Raw genomic sequence first — 17792 nt, 5'->3', positions numbered from 1 at the left:
TTAGTGGGAGAAAGAAATTCCAAGCTAACCCACTGCACCAGGGGCAGTTTGGAGGCAATGCAGAGCAGAAGAGGCTGGAGTTGTGGTGAAGAAGTGGGGGAGGAATGGCTGAAGACAACTCTGGTGAGGAAGCTGTTGGACAGAGAAAAATCACTGTGCAACCAGTCCAGGAGCTCAACAGCCATGAGAATTAGGAAAAAGTAGATCTTAACCATCTACCTTGCTGAAACCACATCCCTAAGTCCATTTATTAATTGAGAGGCCTGTGTCTTTGTAAAACTGTGTCCTCCTTCCCCAGAAGGGCACCTATTATCAAGATCTGAGGAAATAACTTCAGCTCCACAGAACCATGGGACCAGAGATGACTGACTGGTAGTTGAAGCCCTCTCACTGAGTAGGGACGACTTGGTCAACTGACCAGAGAACTCTCCCTGCCTTACTCCCAACACCCACCACCCCCAACCCAACATTTGCAAACTCATCACTTTTTGCGCCTGTCCTTCTGAGAAATGCTAGGGCAGGAACTGGTTGATGATATTTGGGTAGTACTCTCAGTTCCTTCTTTGACTCAAGGAGAAACTGGTAAACAGAGAGTCAGATGAGTGGGGAAAGGGAGACCACAGATGTTCCCTATTCCATATTAGGATTTACTGGGTTACATTTTGTCTAAACTCTATCCCTCTATTCTTTCTCAGATGAACAAAATGCAAGGAATTGCCTTGGGCCTCTTTCCCAGCATCACAACCTTTGGAGATCTTTTGCTGCCGACACTTAGTCCAGTGTGTGTAGAGGAAAGAACTCTGGACTTGTATGCACAAGTCCTGGACTTAAGTTTTGGTTCTGTCATGTAGTATTACAGTTGAATAACCTTGGCCAAGCCAGTTAAGCTCTCTAAATGTCAGTGTCCCTGTCCAAAAAGGACAAGGTTAATAATCCCTGCTCTAACTTTCCCTAAAAGATTTTAAAACTATAAAAATCAGAAATCCTATAAGCTTTTGGACAGTCCACAGATTATTTCCAGTCCTTCAAAATGCCATTCCTTGCCCCCACCTTACCATCAAATATATCCCCCTCTTCCTCTAAGATGTCGCAAATCATGTGTTAAATGGGCAGTACAAATAAAATGCTTTGGGTACTAAGACAAAAAAACAATCATTCATTTTGGCTGGAAGAAGCAGAGGAAAATTCTCAGAGAAAGAGCATTTTAGTTGGGTTTTTCTCACAGGTGAAAGAAATGAGGACTAAGGGCTTAGAGAGGGTAGTGGGAAGATAGAGAGCAATGAGGCAAAAGCACAGAGACAACAGGGCAAAGACACTTGAGATTGTTTCATAAAATGTGTCTTACATGCCTACATGCAAAAGGAGGATTTTTTTTTTTTGTTTTGAGACTTCACAAGATGTGCTGGAACATGTCCCCAGTCACATCGGCTACACTAGCCGTTACAGGGGCCACACACAGTGAAGCCCCTGTCAAGGGAAAGAGGCCTCCTACATGTCCCTTTCACAGAAGACCTCAAAATCCCTTCCTGGGGCCACAGGGATTACTAAATGGGTAAGTGCCCCACCTGCTTCTGTACCTTCTGGCTATCAAACCAATGAGGTTGCTCCCAAAACAAAATGATTTTCTAAGGCAGATGACTACAGGAATGACTAATAAATGCTCGTGAAAAGAAGCAATGTCCACTAGGTATAAGCATGAACTTACCAAGAATGGTCTTGCCCTGATAGTTTGTTCTTTTGTTGACAGGGTGACTAGACAGGCAGATTAGGGAAATGCCTGTTTGTGTACCTGTGTACTCCCCTAAGCTTTGGGGCAGGCCTCTTTGTGGGTGAGGGAAAGAATGAAGAGCTGGATATTAGCACAGTCAAGTAGTTGGTAATTGGTTAAATAATTGTACCAAAAGGGTATGACACAGATCAATAGCAACCAAGAAATAGATTTCTAGTGAGATAGAGCCCTTTCAAATTTGTGTCTTTAAAATCTGTTTTATTTAACTTTTTTTTTTTAATGATTTGGATTAGGACACAAAGACATGCTTACCTAAATGTACATGTTACAAGCTGGCAGGGACTGCATTGGGATCCAAAATTGTTTTATTAAATTAACAAAGACATAATTCAAAAGAGATAAATATAAAGTCCTGTATTTTGATCCCCAAAACAAACTCCCCTATAAACTGGGGAGCAAAGAGGTCTACCTTAGATGAAAGTGAATTCTTGGGTGTGTTTACAGGTAGTAAGCTCAGTGAGGCTGGACAGTATTACCTAACTTCTGGAGAAGAAGATCTCTCCTTAGGCTACATTGAAGTCCATAAAAGACTGAGTTCTATTTCTACTCCATTGCTAACAAGTCATTTAGCCTTTTTGGATCTAAATTTCCTTCTCTTTAAAATTAACAAATTGGATTTAATATCTAGGTCCTTTCCAACAGTAAAAATCTAGGACTTACCACTTTACTGTCTGTGGAGGTGGTGTAAACATCCATTCATTGCCTTCTCAGGTGCCTTTCTGAACTGCAGAGCCTGGAAAAGTAAAAGGGACTGAGACTCCTTGCAGCTAAGTGCTGGATATAACTTAGATCTGGCCACTCAGAAGCCCTGAACAACACATGGAAGGTGAAAGTGAAGCAGAGGCTATATTTCTGCAGCTATGTTGTTTCTAGAAACCTGATTGAGGAAGCTTTTGGTTTTTCTGCAGCAGCAATACGACAAACTTAGTGTCCAAACTGTAGCTTGGTGGTGCTTAAGTCAAGGCCCAGCTCAACCATTTCTTAGATCATAGCAAACAGGCATGGTCCTGATACCTCAGCAATAGCAGCATCTTTCCTATCATGGTTGCTTCCTAACTGTGGTTTGTGATCCTAGACTGGTGATTACCTGATTTTGGAAGAGGTAGCAACTCTCTTGGTGGACTGATATTAGGAGAATTTTCTGAAAACTCAAATTAGAGTCTGTTGCTTCATCCCTCCCAACCATTCTATAAGCTATTAAATACTATGTAATAAATCCCTTCCTACTTAATCTCGCCAGAGTGAATTCTGTTCTCTGAAATTGAATCATAATCAATATAATAATATACTTAGAAAGATCTTTTTTAATAGAAGGCCTAGAAGAATGCACGCCAAATTGTTAAATAGTGGTTACGTCTGTAACCAACTGATGGAGTGGGTGAGAAGGTGGCAACTGAAAGTAGCTTGAACATTTTTTGTACAGTATGACTTTTTTTCAAATAAAGACTATATTCATTATTAATGCTATGTTTAAAAAATTTAAGTGGGTGACTTGTATGTTGAAAGCACAATTCATGGCATCATCAAAATGCAGCCTTTTTATTTAATGGATTTAAAAATCCATTTAAAATTTATTTAGCGGGGTAATCTTCCCCTGAACATAACACCTTGCTGCTCAAAATGTGGCCAAAGAACCATCAACATTAGCATCAATTGGAACCTTGTCAGAAATGCAGACCCCACCACAGACCCAAAGAATCACTATCTGCATTTGCAGAAGAACAGTGGGTGATTCATGTATACATTAAAGTTAGCAAAGATCCCTGATTTTTCTGCTTCTCTTGGTAATGGAAAGTCATAAAATGACCTTAGGCCACAAGCATACTTCAATTTACAAATTAGAATGCCAATGCTAAATGTTAGACCTCCAACTTTACTCAAAGGTAAGTCTTTGTCTTCTTACTTCCCCAGGTAAGGTCTTGACTTGGGAAGGAGCATGATTAACACTCTCCCTCTCCCCAACATCGTTTCCTCCTTTCATTAGTATCTGTTTCCTTTGCTTGTCACCTAGGCCAAAGTAGGAGTGTTAGGTCTGGTGGAGGGTGAGCAGGTGGCAAGGAAGTGGCTAAGGGCAGAAAGCAGGAACCAAATTGTAGCTAGGAACCATATTACAGCTAAGAACTATTCTCTGATGTGAACATACATGGTAAAAAGTTCCTAGTAACCTCTAACTGACCTAGAGCTCATTATTATCTAATCAGCATGGCATGGGTGGAGCTTCGTGAGGAATTTCTGGGGAAGACACATGCGCAGAAAGAGAAACTGTTACATGACCAACCTGCTATGTAACCCCAACCTGTCAATCACCCCAAAGGTGGGAAATGACAACCAATCCTGCCAGAGGAAAGGGGGGGGGGGACAAACTAGTGAGCTTATGAAAGCAGTAGGTTCTCAGACTTTGGGGTCTTTTCTCCACTACTGGAGATGGCCACGTTCCATTCTTTCTGGAATGTATTTTCACTTTGTGTAGCTTCCTTCTTTACTTTTTCTTTGATGTGATAGACTGCATAAAATTGCTCTGTAATCATCGGCTCTACTCAGTACTGATACTAATTCTTGACACTGGGAAGGAGGTGGGGTGGGGGAGGGGTGGGGGGACCAGGGAACATCCAGACAGACCTAACAGGAAAGAGAGGAATGAGAGGTAAGAGAACAGAAAGTTCGTATTCGGTTGGGCAGCTTCCTACTCTCTGAACGTGGCCAATGGCTAAAAGCCAACTCTTTCACCCATGGGCATATTTGTGGACTTTTTGGAGATGTTTACTTCTGGGAACTGCTCTCTTTTGGTACTGTGCTCAAGGTAGATGCACCTTTTCTTCACGTGCACCTCTTTCCTCATCCCCTAGGAATCCAGATGTAACTCCAGCTTTGGGAGACCCTTGTCTCCCCCTCCTGGTGGCCTTATTGTACAGGAACCAAGACAATTCCATGCCAGCTCTATATTTTTCATGGACTATGGAAATACTTATACACATGGCTTCAGGATCTTCTGTAGTGCAGGCTAATTCCAGAACAGGCTCTTCTATCCTACAACCATAGCTCACTTTAGCTTTCTCAGGCTTAAGTCGGGCCCAGTTCCATGTATCTCCTAAATGCATGGAGCACATTTCAGACCTCCCTGGGTGACTCCATAGGTATCTCCCTCATCAGGCTTGAGGTCGAGGTATAAGCTCCCCACATCTCCCCACGATGACAGAGAATCATGGCAAAGAAATCTCTTCAAAACTCCTCTTCTGCCGGGCGCGGTGGCTCACGCCTGTAATCCTAGCACTCTGGGAGGCTGAGGCGGGCGGATTGCTCGAGGTCAGGAGTTCGAAACCAGCCTGAGCAAGAGCGAGACCCCGTCTCTACTATAAATAGAAATAAACTAATTGGCCAACTAATATATATATAAAATTAGCCGGGCATGGTGGCGCATGCCTGTAGTCCCAGCTACTTGGGAGGCTGAGGCAGCAGGATTGCTTGAGCCAGGAGTTTGAGGTTGCTGTGAGCTAGGCTGACGCCACGGCACTCACTCTAGCCTGGGCAACAAGCGAGACTCTGTCTCAAAAAAAAAAAAAAAAAAACTCCTCTTCTTTTCACATCCTGGCCCCCTTCTATCTCCTTGGTGTGATTTCAGAGTCCAAAAGTCAAAGAACAGATCCTCGACCATTTCCTTTGCAAGTTCTGCATATGATGATGTAGCTTCAGAATTTCATGTCTATTGTATCTTAAAATATCACCTTCGACATCCTGTCACAAGTACTAACGCTTAATTGTAAAAAATAAAAAATAAAACCCGGGATGAGAAACTGGACCTTCCATTGGCTGCCGCGGGCCGCAGTGCACGCCGGGAGGGAGAGGGGCGTGGATTTTCCCGGCTCGGGCGGCCGGGTGGGTGGTGGCGACCGTAGTCGCCCGGCTCGGCTCCGTGGAGGGAAGGCGCTGAGGCCTGCCCTCCAGGGAGCTTGGTTCCTGGACGCGACGAATTTTTCCTGAGGCCATAAGAAGAAATTCCGGGCGGCGGGGGTGACCTCACAGGCGAGGGCGGGAGGGATTAGGGGAGGCCGACTTCCCTGTGGTTGGCTGGAGTTTGGCCGACAGTCCCCACGGGAGAAGTGGCACCAGCTCTTTGGATTAGTTTATTTACTAACCGTGCGTCGGCGATACGTGCCCGCTGGAAAGACAGAAACCAAACAAGTCAGGAAGTTGGATCTGTTCAGGCTGCTGCCCTAGGGAGGGCGCCCCTGTCTGGAGACGAGAGTGTCTGGGCGGGGTGCTTTGGCCTTTACTGTCATAGGGAGGAGTAAACAAGTGTTAGCGGGGAGGTTTACGGACGAGGGTGTTTTTGTATCCAGGGGAAGTCTCAGTCAGCAGAACAGGCAATTGTTTATCTCTGTGGCTAGCTACTTTCAGGAGGACAAACTTCCCATCTAAGTGATGAATTGTTCAGGAGGCAAAGAACAAGGAGTGGGAGGGGCTGTCATCCGGGAGTCTCATGGGAGTCCTGGCACAGAGTGGCCAGACAGCAACCCTTATCTGAGTCACATGAAGAAGAGTGGTCCTTTGTGGTCAGCCCTTTTCCAGAACAGGAAAACATGCAGAGATGTTTTTACCATGGCTTACTTCAGGAATCAGGTGAAGTTCCTCATTGTCAACAAGGTCAAAATAAGCAAGGCATCTTTCCTGCCTGTCCAAGCAGATACACAAATAAGTAGAGAGATTCTCCTTTTTCCCTGGAAGTGTCTGACCCGTGAACACCATTTTACAATTTTCGAAAGTTAATATTTTTGTGGTCTAAATGAAGGAAGCAAAAATGAATAGCTATCCCAGAATATTATCATCTTCCTCATTTTACGAGCTAGGTAACAGAGCCAGAGAGAGGTTAAGTAGCCTGCCCAAAGTCACCCAAAGAATAAATGGTGGAGGCTTGATTCAAATCCAGGTGTCTGTGGCTTCAGCACCTCCCTGCTAAGGAGCCATTCACCTATCATTTCCAGATCCACATATCCGGCTCAGCCCTCTCTCCCAAACTACAGACATCCTGAGCCAACTGACATCTCAAAGGCAGATTGCACTCAGAGCGCCCCAGACAACTCCCTGGGCAGTAGAGGTGACTTAAGAGAGAAGAGTGTTAGAGATCCAGGGTCCCAAAAGCCCACCCTCTGAAGGGAGAGATGGACTACAAGAAGACGATTAGCATATTTGAGGATGGGAGGGTTTCTTTGAGAGAGAGGCCGATGTACTGTTATACTGTACACATGTGATAATACACACTTGTCACTTTGAATTCATTTATTTACCAAATTTTTTTTTTTTTTTTTTAGCATTGGCAGTACCTTCCCAACAGTTAAAATGCCCAAAGCAGATATGTAAAATCAAGCCAATAGCTGGTTAGGTAGATTCCCATTTTATCTGGGAGGACCTGATAAGAAAACACCACTGTGCTATATAAAAAGAGAACATTCTACTATGCTAAATGAATGCAACAAATTAGTCATTATTCCTAATTATTATTATCATTCTTCTATTACAGATGAGGCTTCTTAAGCACAGAGAGGTTAGGTCAGCTCCCCAGAGTCACTCAGGTTTCAAGTGTTTGAGTCTGAAAGCCACTAATACTCAACATGTTGCAAGCTGAACCCATCCACCTGCACTCTCTGCACAGCGCCCCTCCTCCAGTGGTGCCTGACTCAATGAAAAGCACCACCTTCTCTACCCAGCAGCTTACGCCAGGGGTCTTTAAAGCCATCCTGATTGCTGCCTTTCTCTCACCACTCCCACAATCACTAAGCCTGGCCACTTTGATCTCCCATCATTTCAGTGACTTTGTAATAATAATATGGTGAAGAATAACACCAAGAAGAATAGGATGAAGACTGTTGATGTTATTCTGGTTAATTGCTCAGAAAGAAATGGAAAACAGGGCTGTGACTGAATATCTACCAAGTAGAAGTAAAGGGTGAGAGGGTATAGTTGTTATCAGCTCCAAGCCTTAACAGTGAAACTTAACTAAAGAAGGACATGGACCCAAAGAGAATGAGCCCTCCTGAAAACAAGTCACATCAGTCTGCAAAGTACTGATGGCTCCAGTGGGCAGATGGGGGACCCATGAAAATGGGACTTTCAGGGAACACACCCTTTAAATTGCAATTGAAAAAGTGTCTCACTTTTCTTCATTCGGGTGACAGTAAAGTCACCATGCAAGATGGGATACAGATTTGTGCATGTGTGTATCTAAGTATGTTATCGGAATGGTTCAGGAAGACAAAAAGCTGCTAAAAATGAGAATTCAACTTTGAGGATTTGTCTGAAACTTTACTCAAAGTGATTTTTCAATAAAAATTACCACTTGTCTAATTGACTGCTTAGGTTAGCATAGCCCACCTGCTGCTACCAGAGCCCTCCTGTCTGTCTAGTTACATTGGGGTTCTTCTGGATGAGTTTAAGAACTCTGACCCTTATCCCCTGGGAATGGGAAGTCCACACAAATACCTTTCTTTCTCTAAAAATAAATGGAACCCAGGACTTTGAGAATATAAACTCATTAGTAAGAGAACTGAAAATCTTTTTAATATTAACAGACAGTAAATTCATTATAATAATTACAACTTGACCCTAAAATGTTCTAAAGTGCCCAGTTACCTCAATGAACTTAAAAATACCAAAAAATTGCCCATACTGGGCACAGCTTATATGAAGAGCTAGGCATGACTAAATTCCCTTCCAAAGGTAAACTGCAAAGTAGTAAATCACAAGTTTCTACTTCCTCACTGAATTCTATGAGGAGAAGGAAGAGATCCGAGAAAATGCTTGTGGTTACAAACTGCTGTGTGAGGTCGAAATCATCAGCCACCACACTTCATGGGCTCTTCTTTAAAAACCACAGCAAGTGTTACAGCTCTTTTAGAATTTGTCTAGCAGGTCTTCCGGTCCTCACCGGAAGGCCCAAAAAAAAAAAAAGATAAAAAAAAAAAAATAAAAACCACAGCAAAACAAAAGGGATGCAAACAAAGATAGCTTTGAAAGGTCTCCACGTGAGGGAAACCGGAGAGACCAGGGAGGAATGATCCTAAAAAGGAGACGGTAGCTGCCCTTTCAGCTTTCCACGGGAGTGGTCTCTGGGGTTCCTGGGCTCGCGGCAAAGTGGGAAGTGGGGGTCCCGGCTGTTCCCCTGAGCTCCGGTAGAGCCTGTGGCTCCTTTAATTCCAGGACCACCCGGCTGAGAAGGCCTTTGAGCAGCTGCATTTCTCGGAGCAGAAGGTCCACGTCTGGTTTCAGGGCTCTCGCCGATTGTTCCAAGATGATGGGCGGAGCGCAGGCCGGTGGCCCAGCCGAGGGGGCGCCGCCCGCCGGGAACTGCAGCCCCGCGGAGGTGGTGTTCGGGACGGAGGTGACCGAAGGGACCGATCTGGACACCGGGGGCTTTCTGAAGGAAAGCGGCTTATTACCCGGCTCCAAGGCTGCTGCCCGCGGGGCCGGCGCGGTGGTGGAGGCCAGGTCCAGGGGAGAGCCTGTGAACGCATGATGCGCTGAGCCGCTGCCCCTTGGCGCCCGGGTGGGGGGAGGCGTGGGGCTGCGGAGGGGAGTGAGCGCGGCCGGAATGGGGGTGGGAAGGGCAGGGATGGGGAGATGGGAATGGCGGGCCGCGACAGGACAGGGGGAGATGGGGGAGCCTCGTGGGTGCAGAGAGGTGAGGCAGCACTGCGCCCCGGCGTGAGCATCCCGGGAGGGCGAGCTGTCACTCACCGCGCCCCGGAAGCTGCAGCCACGGGCTGCGTTTGCGGACACTGCGGGTGGCAGTAGCCGCCTCGCACCAATACGATTCGAGCTCTTCGACCTCGGGCTCCGGGACCGTGTACTCTGCGTCCCAGTCGAAGCGGCGCACGGCGCGACTGTACTTATAGAAGGCGAACTGCAGCGGCGTGTCGCGCTTCTGCGGGTGCAGGCGCGTCTCGCAGCGCAGGACCACCCCGCCGTGCGCCGCGCCGCGGGCCCCCTGCGGACCCATCACCCTCAGCACCGGCGCCTGGAACAGCTCTGCAGAGAGGGCGGGGAGGAACCAAGGCCGGCGTGTCTATGGCCCTGCCATTCCTCTCTCCCCGGGCTCCTCGCCGACCCGGAGGCCGAGACCGGTGGGAGCTGCCTGGGTGCGCGCGTGGAGGGAGGGAGGAAAGCCTTCTGAAAGGCGCGGCGGGGGACGAGTCCAGGAGGGACGGCAAGAGCTTGAAGGGAGGTGGGACCAGGCCAGATGCTTCCTATCTCATCCCGACTGACAGCCAGCGCGAGTTCTCCAGGCTAGCGGAGGGTACGCAGCGCCTGCTTCACCGCACCGTAGGGAGCAGCTCCTTCGTGTCAATCCCGCAGCGCCCCCTACCACGGCCGCCGCCCTCCTCGCTGGGGCTGGGGCCTGAGCTGCCCCCTAAATATGCGGTCCCCGGAGTAAGAAGCCGGGGTGTGCGTCGGGGGGAAACGGGCACCAACCTCCAAGCAGGCTGCAGGTCAAGCACTCCACAGCGGAGGCGAGGACACGCCCAAGGTCTGGCAGAGAAATCCGCCAGGTGGCAGCTATTTAAACTTCCGCCCCCGCTCTTCCCGCCTGATTCCTGTCCTAGAATTTCCCAGGGCACGTTTCCCTCCCTCCTGGGCCCCAGGTCTCTCCCACCTTTCACGGTCACAGCCACCTTGGAGGAAAACATGGGCGCGCTCTCCACCGGGATGCGCATGGTGCCAGAGCACTGGTAGCGTCCGCTGTCGCTGGCGCGCGCCTGCAACACCGTGTAGTTGGCGCTGGAGTGGAAGTAGCGCACGGCCTGGTCGTCGTGGTAGTAGTGAAGCTTGTAGACCACCTTGTCGTACCAACCGCGGCAGCGCATGACCAGCGGCTCGCCCTCGAACACCGCAGCATAGGGCACTTGTAGGATCAGCCAGTCTATGGCAGACACCACAGACACGCTAGACTCCACAGAAAATCCAGTCCTGGAGGTGTCCCACCCTCAGCCTCCCTGCTTTCCCCCGCTTAGCTGCTCTTCCTCATCTCCCACCAACTCCAGCCCCTTTCTTGAGTGGGCAGGCCTTCCCTGGCAGTTGGCACCCAGGAGCTTCATAGCCCAAGATGCGTTCAGAGGTGACTGGGGAGGAAGGAAGAAGGCTGGTCTTTCACTAGGCACTAGGGAGGCAAAGATGGTTCCAGTCTCCAGGAGTATTGCCCATCAGAATCAGGTTTAAACTCCTTAGGATAGCAGCAGGGCCTTCCTGGACCTGCTTACCTCTCCAACACCATGTCAGTTTTCTCCCCTGCCTCATTTCTTTGCCCTCCCCACCTTTCACTCCTAACACAGACTAAGTTCCCGCCATGCTGACCTACTGAGACAACTGGCCCTTCTCTGAGCCCAAGGACTTTATACCTGTATTCTCAGCCAAAAAGTCCCTCCTTCACCTGTTCAAGCTGAGGCCTAAATTGTCCTGCCTGTCTAGGCTTAGACCTTGTCTCCTCCAGAAAACCTATCTGACAACCTAGGACAACCTTAGGTATTTCCCACAGCACCCTGGAGTTACCCAATCACCATGATCATCACAGCTAATGTTCACGCAGCCCTAGCACATACTGGATGCCATCTTAGGTGGTGTACACTGAGAAAGAATTCTGCAAGCATTGGCCACAAGCTGTACCCGCTCCCAGTCTGTAAGCAGTAACCACTGTTAGTCGTAGTCATATATCATTGCTCTCACTAACAATTTCCAAGTAAGAAACCACAGAGTACGAATATGAAGTGCATGTAAGTGCTAATCTGAACATTGATGTCCTTTAAATTCTGAATACAAATTGTGGCCCACAAGGCCAAGATTATATAATATTCCCCTATGAAGTAGCCAATCCTGTACTTCGATGAACAAAGTATTGTTATTTTTTAATCCCATTTTAAAACCCTTCAAACATCTCTGGAGAGTCAGTTTCTCAATTGACTCCTATGTATACATATCTGTAATAAAAAATTGATCAAGTGCTCTATTCAATTGCTGCTGTTTTTCTTTAGCAACATGTCATAATTCATTTTTAATCCTCACAACAGCCAAAGAGCTAGATGCTTTTATTGTCCCTATTTTACCGATGTGAACACTGGGGCACAGAGATGCCTCATACTGTTCAATCAAGAGTATTTCCTTCAACTGTGCTCAGCCTGCTAGTGACACTCCCTTTTCCTGCTTTCCTCTGCCCTTTCCTGTCCACCCCTCCACTCTCCACAAAGTTCTCTGTCCAGTATCCCAGGTCCTCAGAGCCCCTGCTATTCTGAGCTGCTCTCAGAAAGAAACAGAAACGTTCATTTGCCTCACATGGTGGCCGGAGGGTGAGGCGGGCACTTTGGGGTTAGGCTGCCTTACTGCATCTCTGGCATAGTGCCGTGCCTACTCCAGAGACTCCAGATAGGCGCCACTGTGGCTCTTGTTGCCTGCCCCTTGGGAGTGGCCCAGTGTCACCAGAGGAGACTCGTGTTCCTCCTCCCCCCATGCTCAGACCACTCACCATTGGATACAGAGAGGTGGATGGGGTCACTGACGGGTGCTCCCCGGGTCTGGCATCGATACACCCCAGGAGTCTGCACCTCGATGCTCTTCTTATGAGAAGGCAAGAGTAGGTGACCCAAATACCAGAGAGTGTTGATGGGCCGCAGCTCCAGGAGCAGAGGGTGATATCCATCACACCTCAAGGTTACCCGTTCCCCCTTGAAGATTGTGGTCCAAGGTGGGTGTAGAGACAATATGGGCTTCTCCAGAGTAGCTGAGGGTGCATAGAAGGGGGCAATGTAGAAAGAGAATCAAGGTGAGGTGCCCAAAGATGTGGTCCGAGGTTGGGAAATCTTAGAAAACCCCAGCTTCCAGGACCCAGCCCAGGTACTAATCCATTTCCGCAGGAGGACAGACCACATTTTTGAGGCTATAAACTACCAGTCTATCAGTCAGCACCCATTTATAAGTGTATAAAAGCAAAGTTAGCTACAGGGATTGACGAAGGGTGGAGAGAGACACCATCCTGGAACAGCCAAGAAGCGGGGAGTCTACCCGAGCCAGTCACATGGGGGGTGGGAATAGAAGTTGTAGAAAATTGGGATGAGGAATGTGTAAGACTCACCAGCTTGCCCACTGCTTGGAACTGCAAAACAAGCAAGAAGGGAGAAGAGAATGTTGGAGATGAGGGGAAAGGCAGGGACTCCTGACCATGAGAAAGAATGAATGTTGTCAAAGCCTGTTTTCTTCTTCTGCCCCTGGTTTTCCCAGCTCTGAGAGAGCCCCCTCTTCTTTACCCCTTCAAAAATAGGTAATGAACCTCTTGGGACGTGAGGATTGAATGCCCACCCTCACGCCCCCATGCCCTGCCCCACCTAATTCTCCACCACCCAAAGTCCTTCTGCCACTGCCACCTCATTGAGGACTCACCCAGGAGCAGAAGGGCTGTGAGTGCCCACATGACGGATCTGCCTACAGCAGCTGCAGAAGGACGGAGAGGTGCTGGCATGGGATGGGGAAGAGAAAGAGAGGTGGCCAGTGGCTGACCACTGAGTGCTAGGAGATACTGCGGCTTCTCCCACCCATTCCTAGCTCCTAAAAACAGTGGACCGGAGAAAGGGGGAGACAGACTGAATATGTGTCAACCCTCAGGTATCCCAAGAACCAGGCACTGTCCCATCTACCACCTCTGTGGCCACCTCACAGCTGAGACCAGCCCCGACTCCCACAGCGAAGGCGGCAAAGCTCATGCCCTCTGCAGCACGAGAGAGCCCCATGGAGCCCCCGGCTCCAGCAGGGGACTCTGCCACCTTCAGGCTCCCATTGACATCCCACCCCCATCGCACCCCCTTCCCACCTTCCAGCCACCCCGGCAAGCCTCAAGTGAGGAAGACACATCCTCCTGTGCTCAAGGTCCACCAGGCCCTTTTTTCTGCTCACTCCCCATGACAGACATTCGCGTGAGGCCTAGTGAGGTCAGTGTTGGGCAGCCTGGACCCAGAGCTCTCGTCCTCCCACAACGAGGAGACAGAAAGGCATGACTCACCCAACCACTTTGGCATGGCCCTGGGGTCCAGTTCCCCAGCCAAGGGGAATGTGTTTCCCCTTTTCCCTCCCTTCCTGAAACCCTAAATTCTCAGAAATTTGAAAACTCTTCTTTCCTACCCACCCAGATGATCTCAGCGTGTGGCTCCTCCACTCCCTTGTCCCTTTATTCCTTCCTTCTACCTGTCCCTGCAACCCCTCCTCAACCACACGTCAGTCCCAGAACTCCTGACCTGCGACACAGAAGTCCTGACCTGCAGCACAGAAGTCACGGCAACAGCCCCTCAGAAACTTCTCGGGTCCAACCTCCGGCTCTACTTCTTGTGCTCTCTGAGCCATGTGACCACACCTGAGCAATGGGGAACCTGAATTTTCATGTAAATACTTAATGAAGTTTCCAACCTGATAGTATGTCTCCTTGGACTCTATCTTCTCCTCACCTGTGGCTGCTTAGAACCGGGGCACCTCCTTCCCTTGGAACTCTGGCAGGAAGAAGATCAATTGTCAGACACTGTCAACTCTCATTAAGATAATATCGTCCCCTCTTGATGGTGCCCAAAGTTCCACTCTGAGAATTCTCCCATATTTTAGCTTAATGTGCTGGCTAGTCCCTGTTAAAAGTGCAAATGCCTCTTAGGGAAATGTGAATGGTCATTTAAATTGTGCTCACTACTTCAGATCCTGTTTTGAGAGCAGGTTTTGATTAGAGAGAGAGAGAATCATATAGGCCTACAACTAGGGAGGTTTTTGATAAGGTGCCCGGCAGAGTGGGGGAGGGAGAGAAGAACTAGGCGCTGAGAGGAGACATGCTCAACTGCTGGCTTTAGGAGTCCCCAGGCCGGGCAACATGCCTGTGCTTCCCCACACCCGGCCTGACTCCTCATCTCAGGGCCAGTATGGGGCTTCCCACATCACCGACTGCCTGCTCCAGACAGCTGACTTCTTCTGCAGTCCTCCGTCTCTCTGATAAGAACACAGTGCCATTGTCAGCTCTCCTCTTGGTCTACACAAGACTCTATTTGGCTTCTCAGCACCCAGAACACAGACCTCAGCCCTTTACTGGATTCCAGAAAAAAGCCTGACTACACCCAAGAGTCACGAGTGGTATTGTCTTCCCTGGAAATCTCTGGAATCACTGGTAACGTTCATATTATACAGTCAGAATTCGACTTGAAAAATCTCCTGCACCACATTTCTGTATTTTGAACTCTTCTCTGAATTATCCCCAAATTGGATCTTCTTTCTCCATACAGAATTTTCCCCTCAGAATTTCTAGTTCTTCACTCTTTTCTTCATAGAGAAATTTAGCTATTATCATTTGTTACTTAAGCAATTTTCTGACACCTATTACAACATAACTTCTGGAAAAGATATGCCATCATTTGGTAAAAAAAAATAAATCATCAGTGATGAAGATGATGATGAGATAACACTGCTGTTGCCGACAGCAATGACATCAGCTCACTTTTAGTGAGTGCCTTAGTGTGGCCGTCACCCTGCTGCTGCATCACAGATATTACTTTGTTTAATCCTCACAAGGCCTCTGAGGAAAGATTATTATTATCCTGTTTTTACATATGTGGAATCTGAGGTGATAGAACTTGGATTTGAATAGAAATCTATCTCACTCCAAAATCTGTTCTCTGGTCACCCTCTGGTTGTCAGGGTTTCAAAGTGTTGCTCATGGCAGACTGTCATCAGACTGTCATCAATCATTCCATCATTCATCTTTGCAAGTCCCAGCTCTAGTTTTTTTTTGAGACAGAGTCTCACTTTTGTTGCCCAGGCTAGAGTGAGTGCCGTGGTGTCAGCCTAGCTCACAGCAACCTCAAACTCCTGGGCTCAAGTGATCCTACTGCCTCAGCCTCCCGAGTAGCTGGGACTACAGGCATGCGCCACCATGCCCGGCTAATTTTTTGTATATATATATATTTTTTTAGTTGGTCGATTAATTTCTTTCTATTTTTGGTAGAGGCAGGGTCTTGCTCAGGCTGGTTTTGAACTCCTGACCTCAAGGGATCCGCCCGCCTCGGCCTCCCAGAGTGCTAGGATTACAGGAGTGAGGCACCGTGCCGGGGACCCAGCTCTAGTTTCTTAATTCTTTTTGACCTTCATTCACCCTACTGCTCTTCTCTCCTCCACATAACCACCCACTGTCCAATATTTTCTCTATGTTTCTACATATGTGTGTGTATTTATACTTGAGAAATATTTAGTGTGATTAATTTACATAAATAGCATTGTTCTAGATATTATTTTCTCTTTTTCTTTTTAAAATGAATCCCATGTGTTTAAGATTCATTCACGTTGCTCTACATGCATCTTGTTTCTTGCTCTGGACTGCCCCAGTACTCCACTGCTTGCCCCCACCATGCTGCACTTGTCCATTTCCCAAACACCCTGGTTGCTGCCCACCCTCAGCTGCCACAAACAATTCCGCAATGAACTTCTTGGCACATATTGCCAGGGCTGAATGAACTCCTATGTGTAGAGGGCTTTGAAGGGGGCCTGGTGTGCAGGAAGCTTTGCTTAAGCCAGTGCCAATGTCGGATGTGTACCTGAGAGTGCGTACCTGAGAGTGGGACTGCAGGGTTATGGTCCTGAGTTACATGTACGCTCATTCCAAAACCCACGCCTCGTTTATTGGCCAGTCCTGACAACTCTACCTTCTAAATATATCTTTTCATACAGTTATTTCTTCACCCAGTGGCTAGAGAGATACTTTAAAAATGTTAATTGGCCGGGCACGGCCCGGCGGTGGCTCAAGCCTGTAATCCTAGCACTCTGGGAGGCTGAGGCGGGTGGATTGCTCGAGGTCAGGAGTTCGAAACCAGCCTGAGCAAGAGCAAGACCCCGTCTCTACTACAAATAGAAACAAATTAATTGGCCAACTAATATATATATGTAAAATTAGCCGGGCATGGTGGCGCATGCCTGTAGTCCCAGCTACTCGGGAGGCTGAGGCAGCAGGATCGCTTGAGCCCAGGAGTTTGAGGTTGCTGTGAGCTAGGCTGACGCCACGGCACTCACTCTAGCCTGGGCAACAAGCGAGACTCTGTCTCAAAAAAAAAAAAAAAAAAAAATGTTAATCATATTGTGTAACTTCCCCTCAAAATCTCCCAAAAGTACACCCAGAATAAATTCCAAGCACCTTCCCATGGTGTACAGGGCCCTACAGATTGGGCCTTTGCCTGACCCTTGACCTCATTCCCTATGACTTTCTCCCTCCCTCACTCTGATCTAGCTACACTGTGTTTATAATGGTTGCTAGAACATTCCATACTCAGTCTTGCTCCAGGCCCTCACTTGCTGTTCTCTTTGCCTGAAAGATTCTTATTATCTTCTTAAATCTTCACAAGTTTCACTTCCTCACGTTGCTCGGATATTAGCTCCTCAGAGAGATGGTCACTAACCACACTATCTCAAGTAACGTCTGCTCGCTATCATTCTCTCGCTCTGTATTTTGCTTTATTTCTCTTCGTAGCACTTGTCATTACCTGACATTGCATTCATTTGTTTGTGGTAGGATTTCCCTCATTAGAATGTAAGGTCCATGAAGGCAGGAATTTTTTTCTTGTTCACTGCTGTATAACCTAGAACAGTGAGAGCACATAGCACATGCAAAGTAGGTATTTGTGGCACAAATAAAGCAAGACAATGCATACTGTGAGATTACTCTCAAAAAGGGCTGCACTTGTTTATACTCCCCTAGCAGTGCACAGAGCTCCTGTTCCCTCTTGTCATCAATATTCAGTATTTCTTGATTTTGTAATTTTGCCAAACAAAATTTTCTTTTATTAAATAAGAATATTTTTTAAATTACTATTCTTTTTTTTTTTAGCATATTATGGGTGTACAAGTGTTAAGGTCACTTATATTGCTCATGCCTCCCTCCCCCCTCGAGTAAGAGCTTCAAGCATGTCCATCCCCCCCCCCCAATTACTATTCTTGAACATAAACTTTTCAATAAAAA

At 47.7% G+C, this 17792-nt stretch overlaps 1 protein-coding gene and 1 non-coding gene across 4 annotated transcripts; one reads left to right on the top strand and one right to left on the bottom strand.

Moving 5' to 3' along the window:
• The first annotated feature begins 8658 nt into the window (after nucleotides 1–8658).
• LOC142869795 (U7 small nuclear RNA) lies at nucleotides 8659–8720 on the top strand. The gene has a single exon (XR_012918350.1). It is a non-coding gene; the product is annotated as a U7 small nuclear RNA (small nuclear RNA).
• Nucleotides 8721–8753: 33 nt separating this feature from the next.
• On the bottom strand, nucleotides 8754–13235 carry FCRLB (Fc receptor like B). 3 transcript variants are annotated; one of them, XM_012745638.3, is made up of 6 exons: nucleotides 13205–13235; nucleotides 12900–12920; nucleotides 12294–12548; nucleotides 10434–10700; nucleotides 9518–9808; nucleotides 8754–9282 (listed from the first exon to the last, which is right to left on the bottom strand). In XM_012745638.3, the coding sequence occupies exons 1-6, from the start codon at nucleotides 13233–13235 to the stop codon at nucleotides 8867–8869; spliced, it is 1281 nt and encodes a 426-aa protein (XP_012601092.1). In that variant the 3' UTR covers nucleotides 8754–8866. The 3 variants fall into 3 exon arrangements, with proteins under 3 accessions (XP_012601092.1, XP_075849262.1, XP_075849267.1); XM_075993147.1 differs by having other exon boundaries at nucleotides 8977–9282; nucleotides 9518–9663; XM_075993152.1 differs by lacking the exon at nucleotides 12900–12920 and having other exon boundaries at nucleotides 8977–9282; nucleotides 9518–9663.
• Nucleotides 13236–17792: the final 4557 nt, after the last annotated feature.

Source organism: Microcebus murinus, chromosome 2 (genome assembly GCF_040939455.1).
Source record: "Microcebus murinus isolate Inina chromosome 2, M.murinus_Inina_mat1.0, whole genome shotgun sequence".
NCBI classification, from domain to species: Eukaryota; Metazoa; Chordata; class Mammalia; order Primates; family Cheirogaleidae; genus Microcebus; species Microcebus murinus.
The sequence above is the reverse complement of the archived record's forward strand: the minus strand, read 5'-3'. Positions and strand labels throughout refer to the sequence as shown.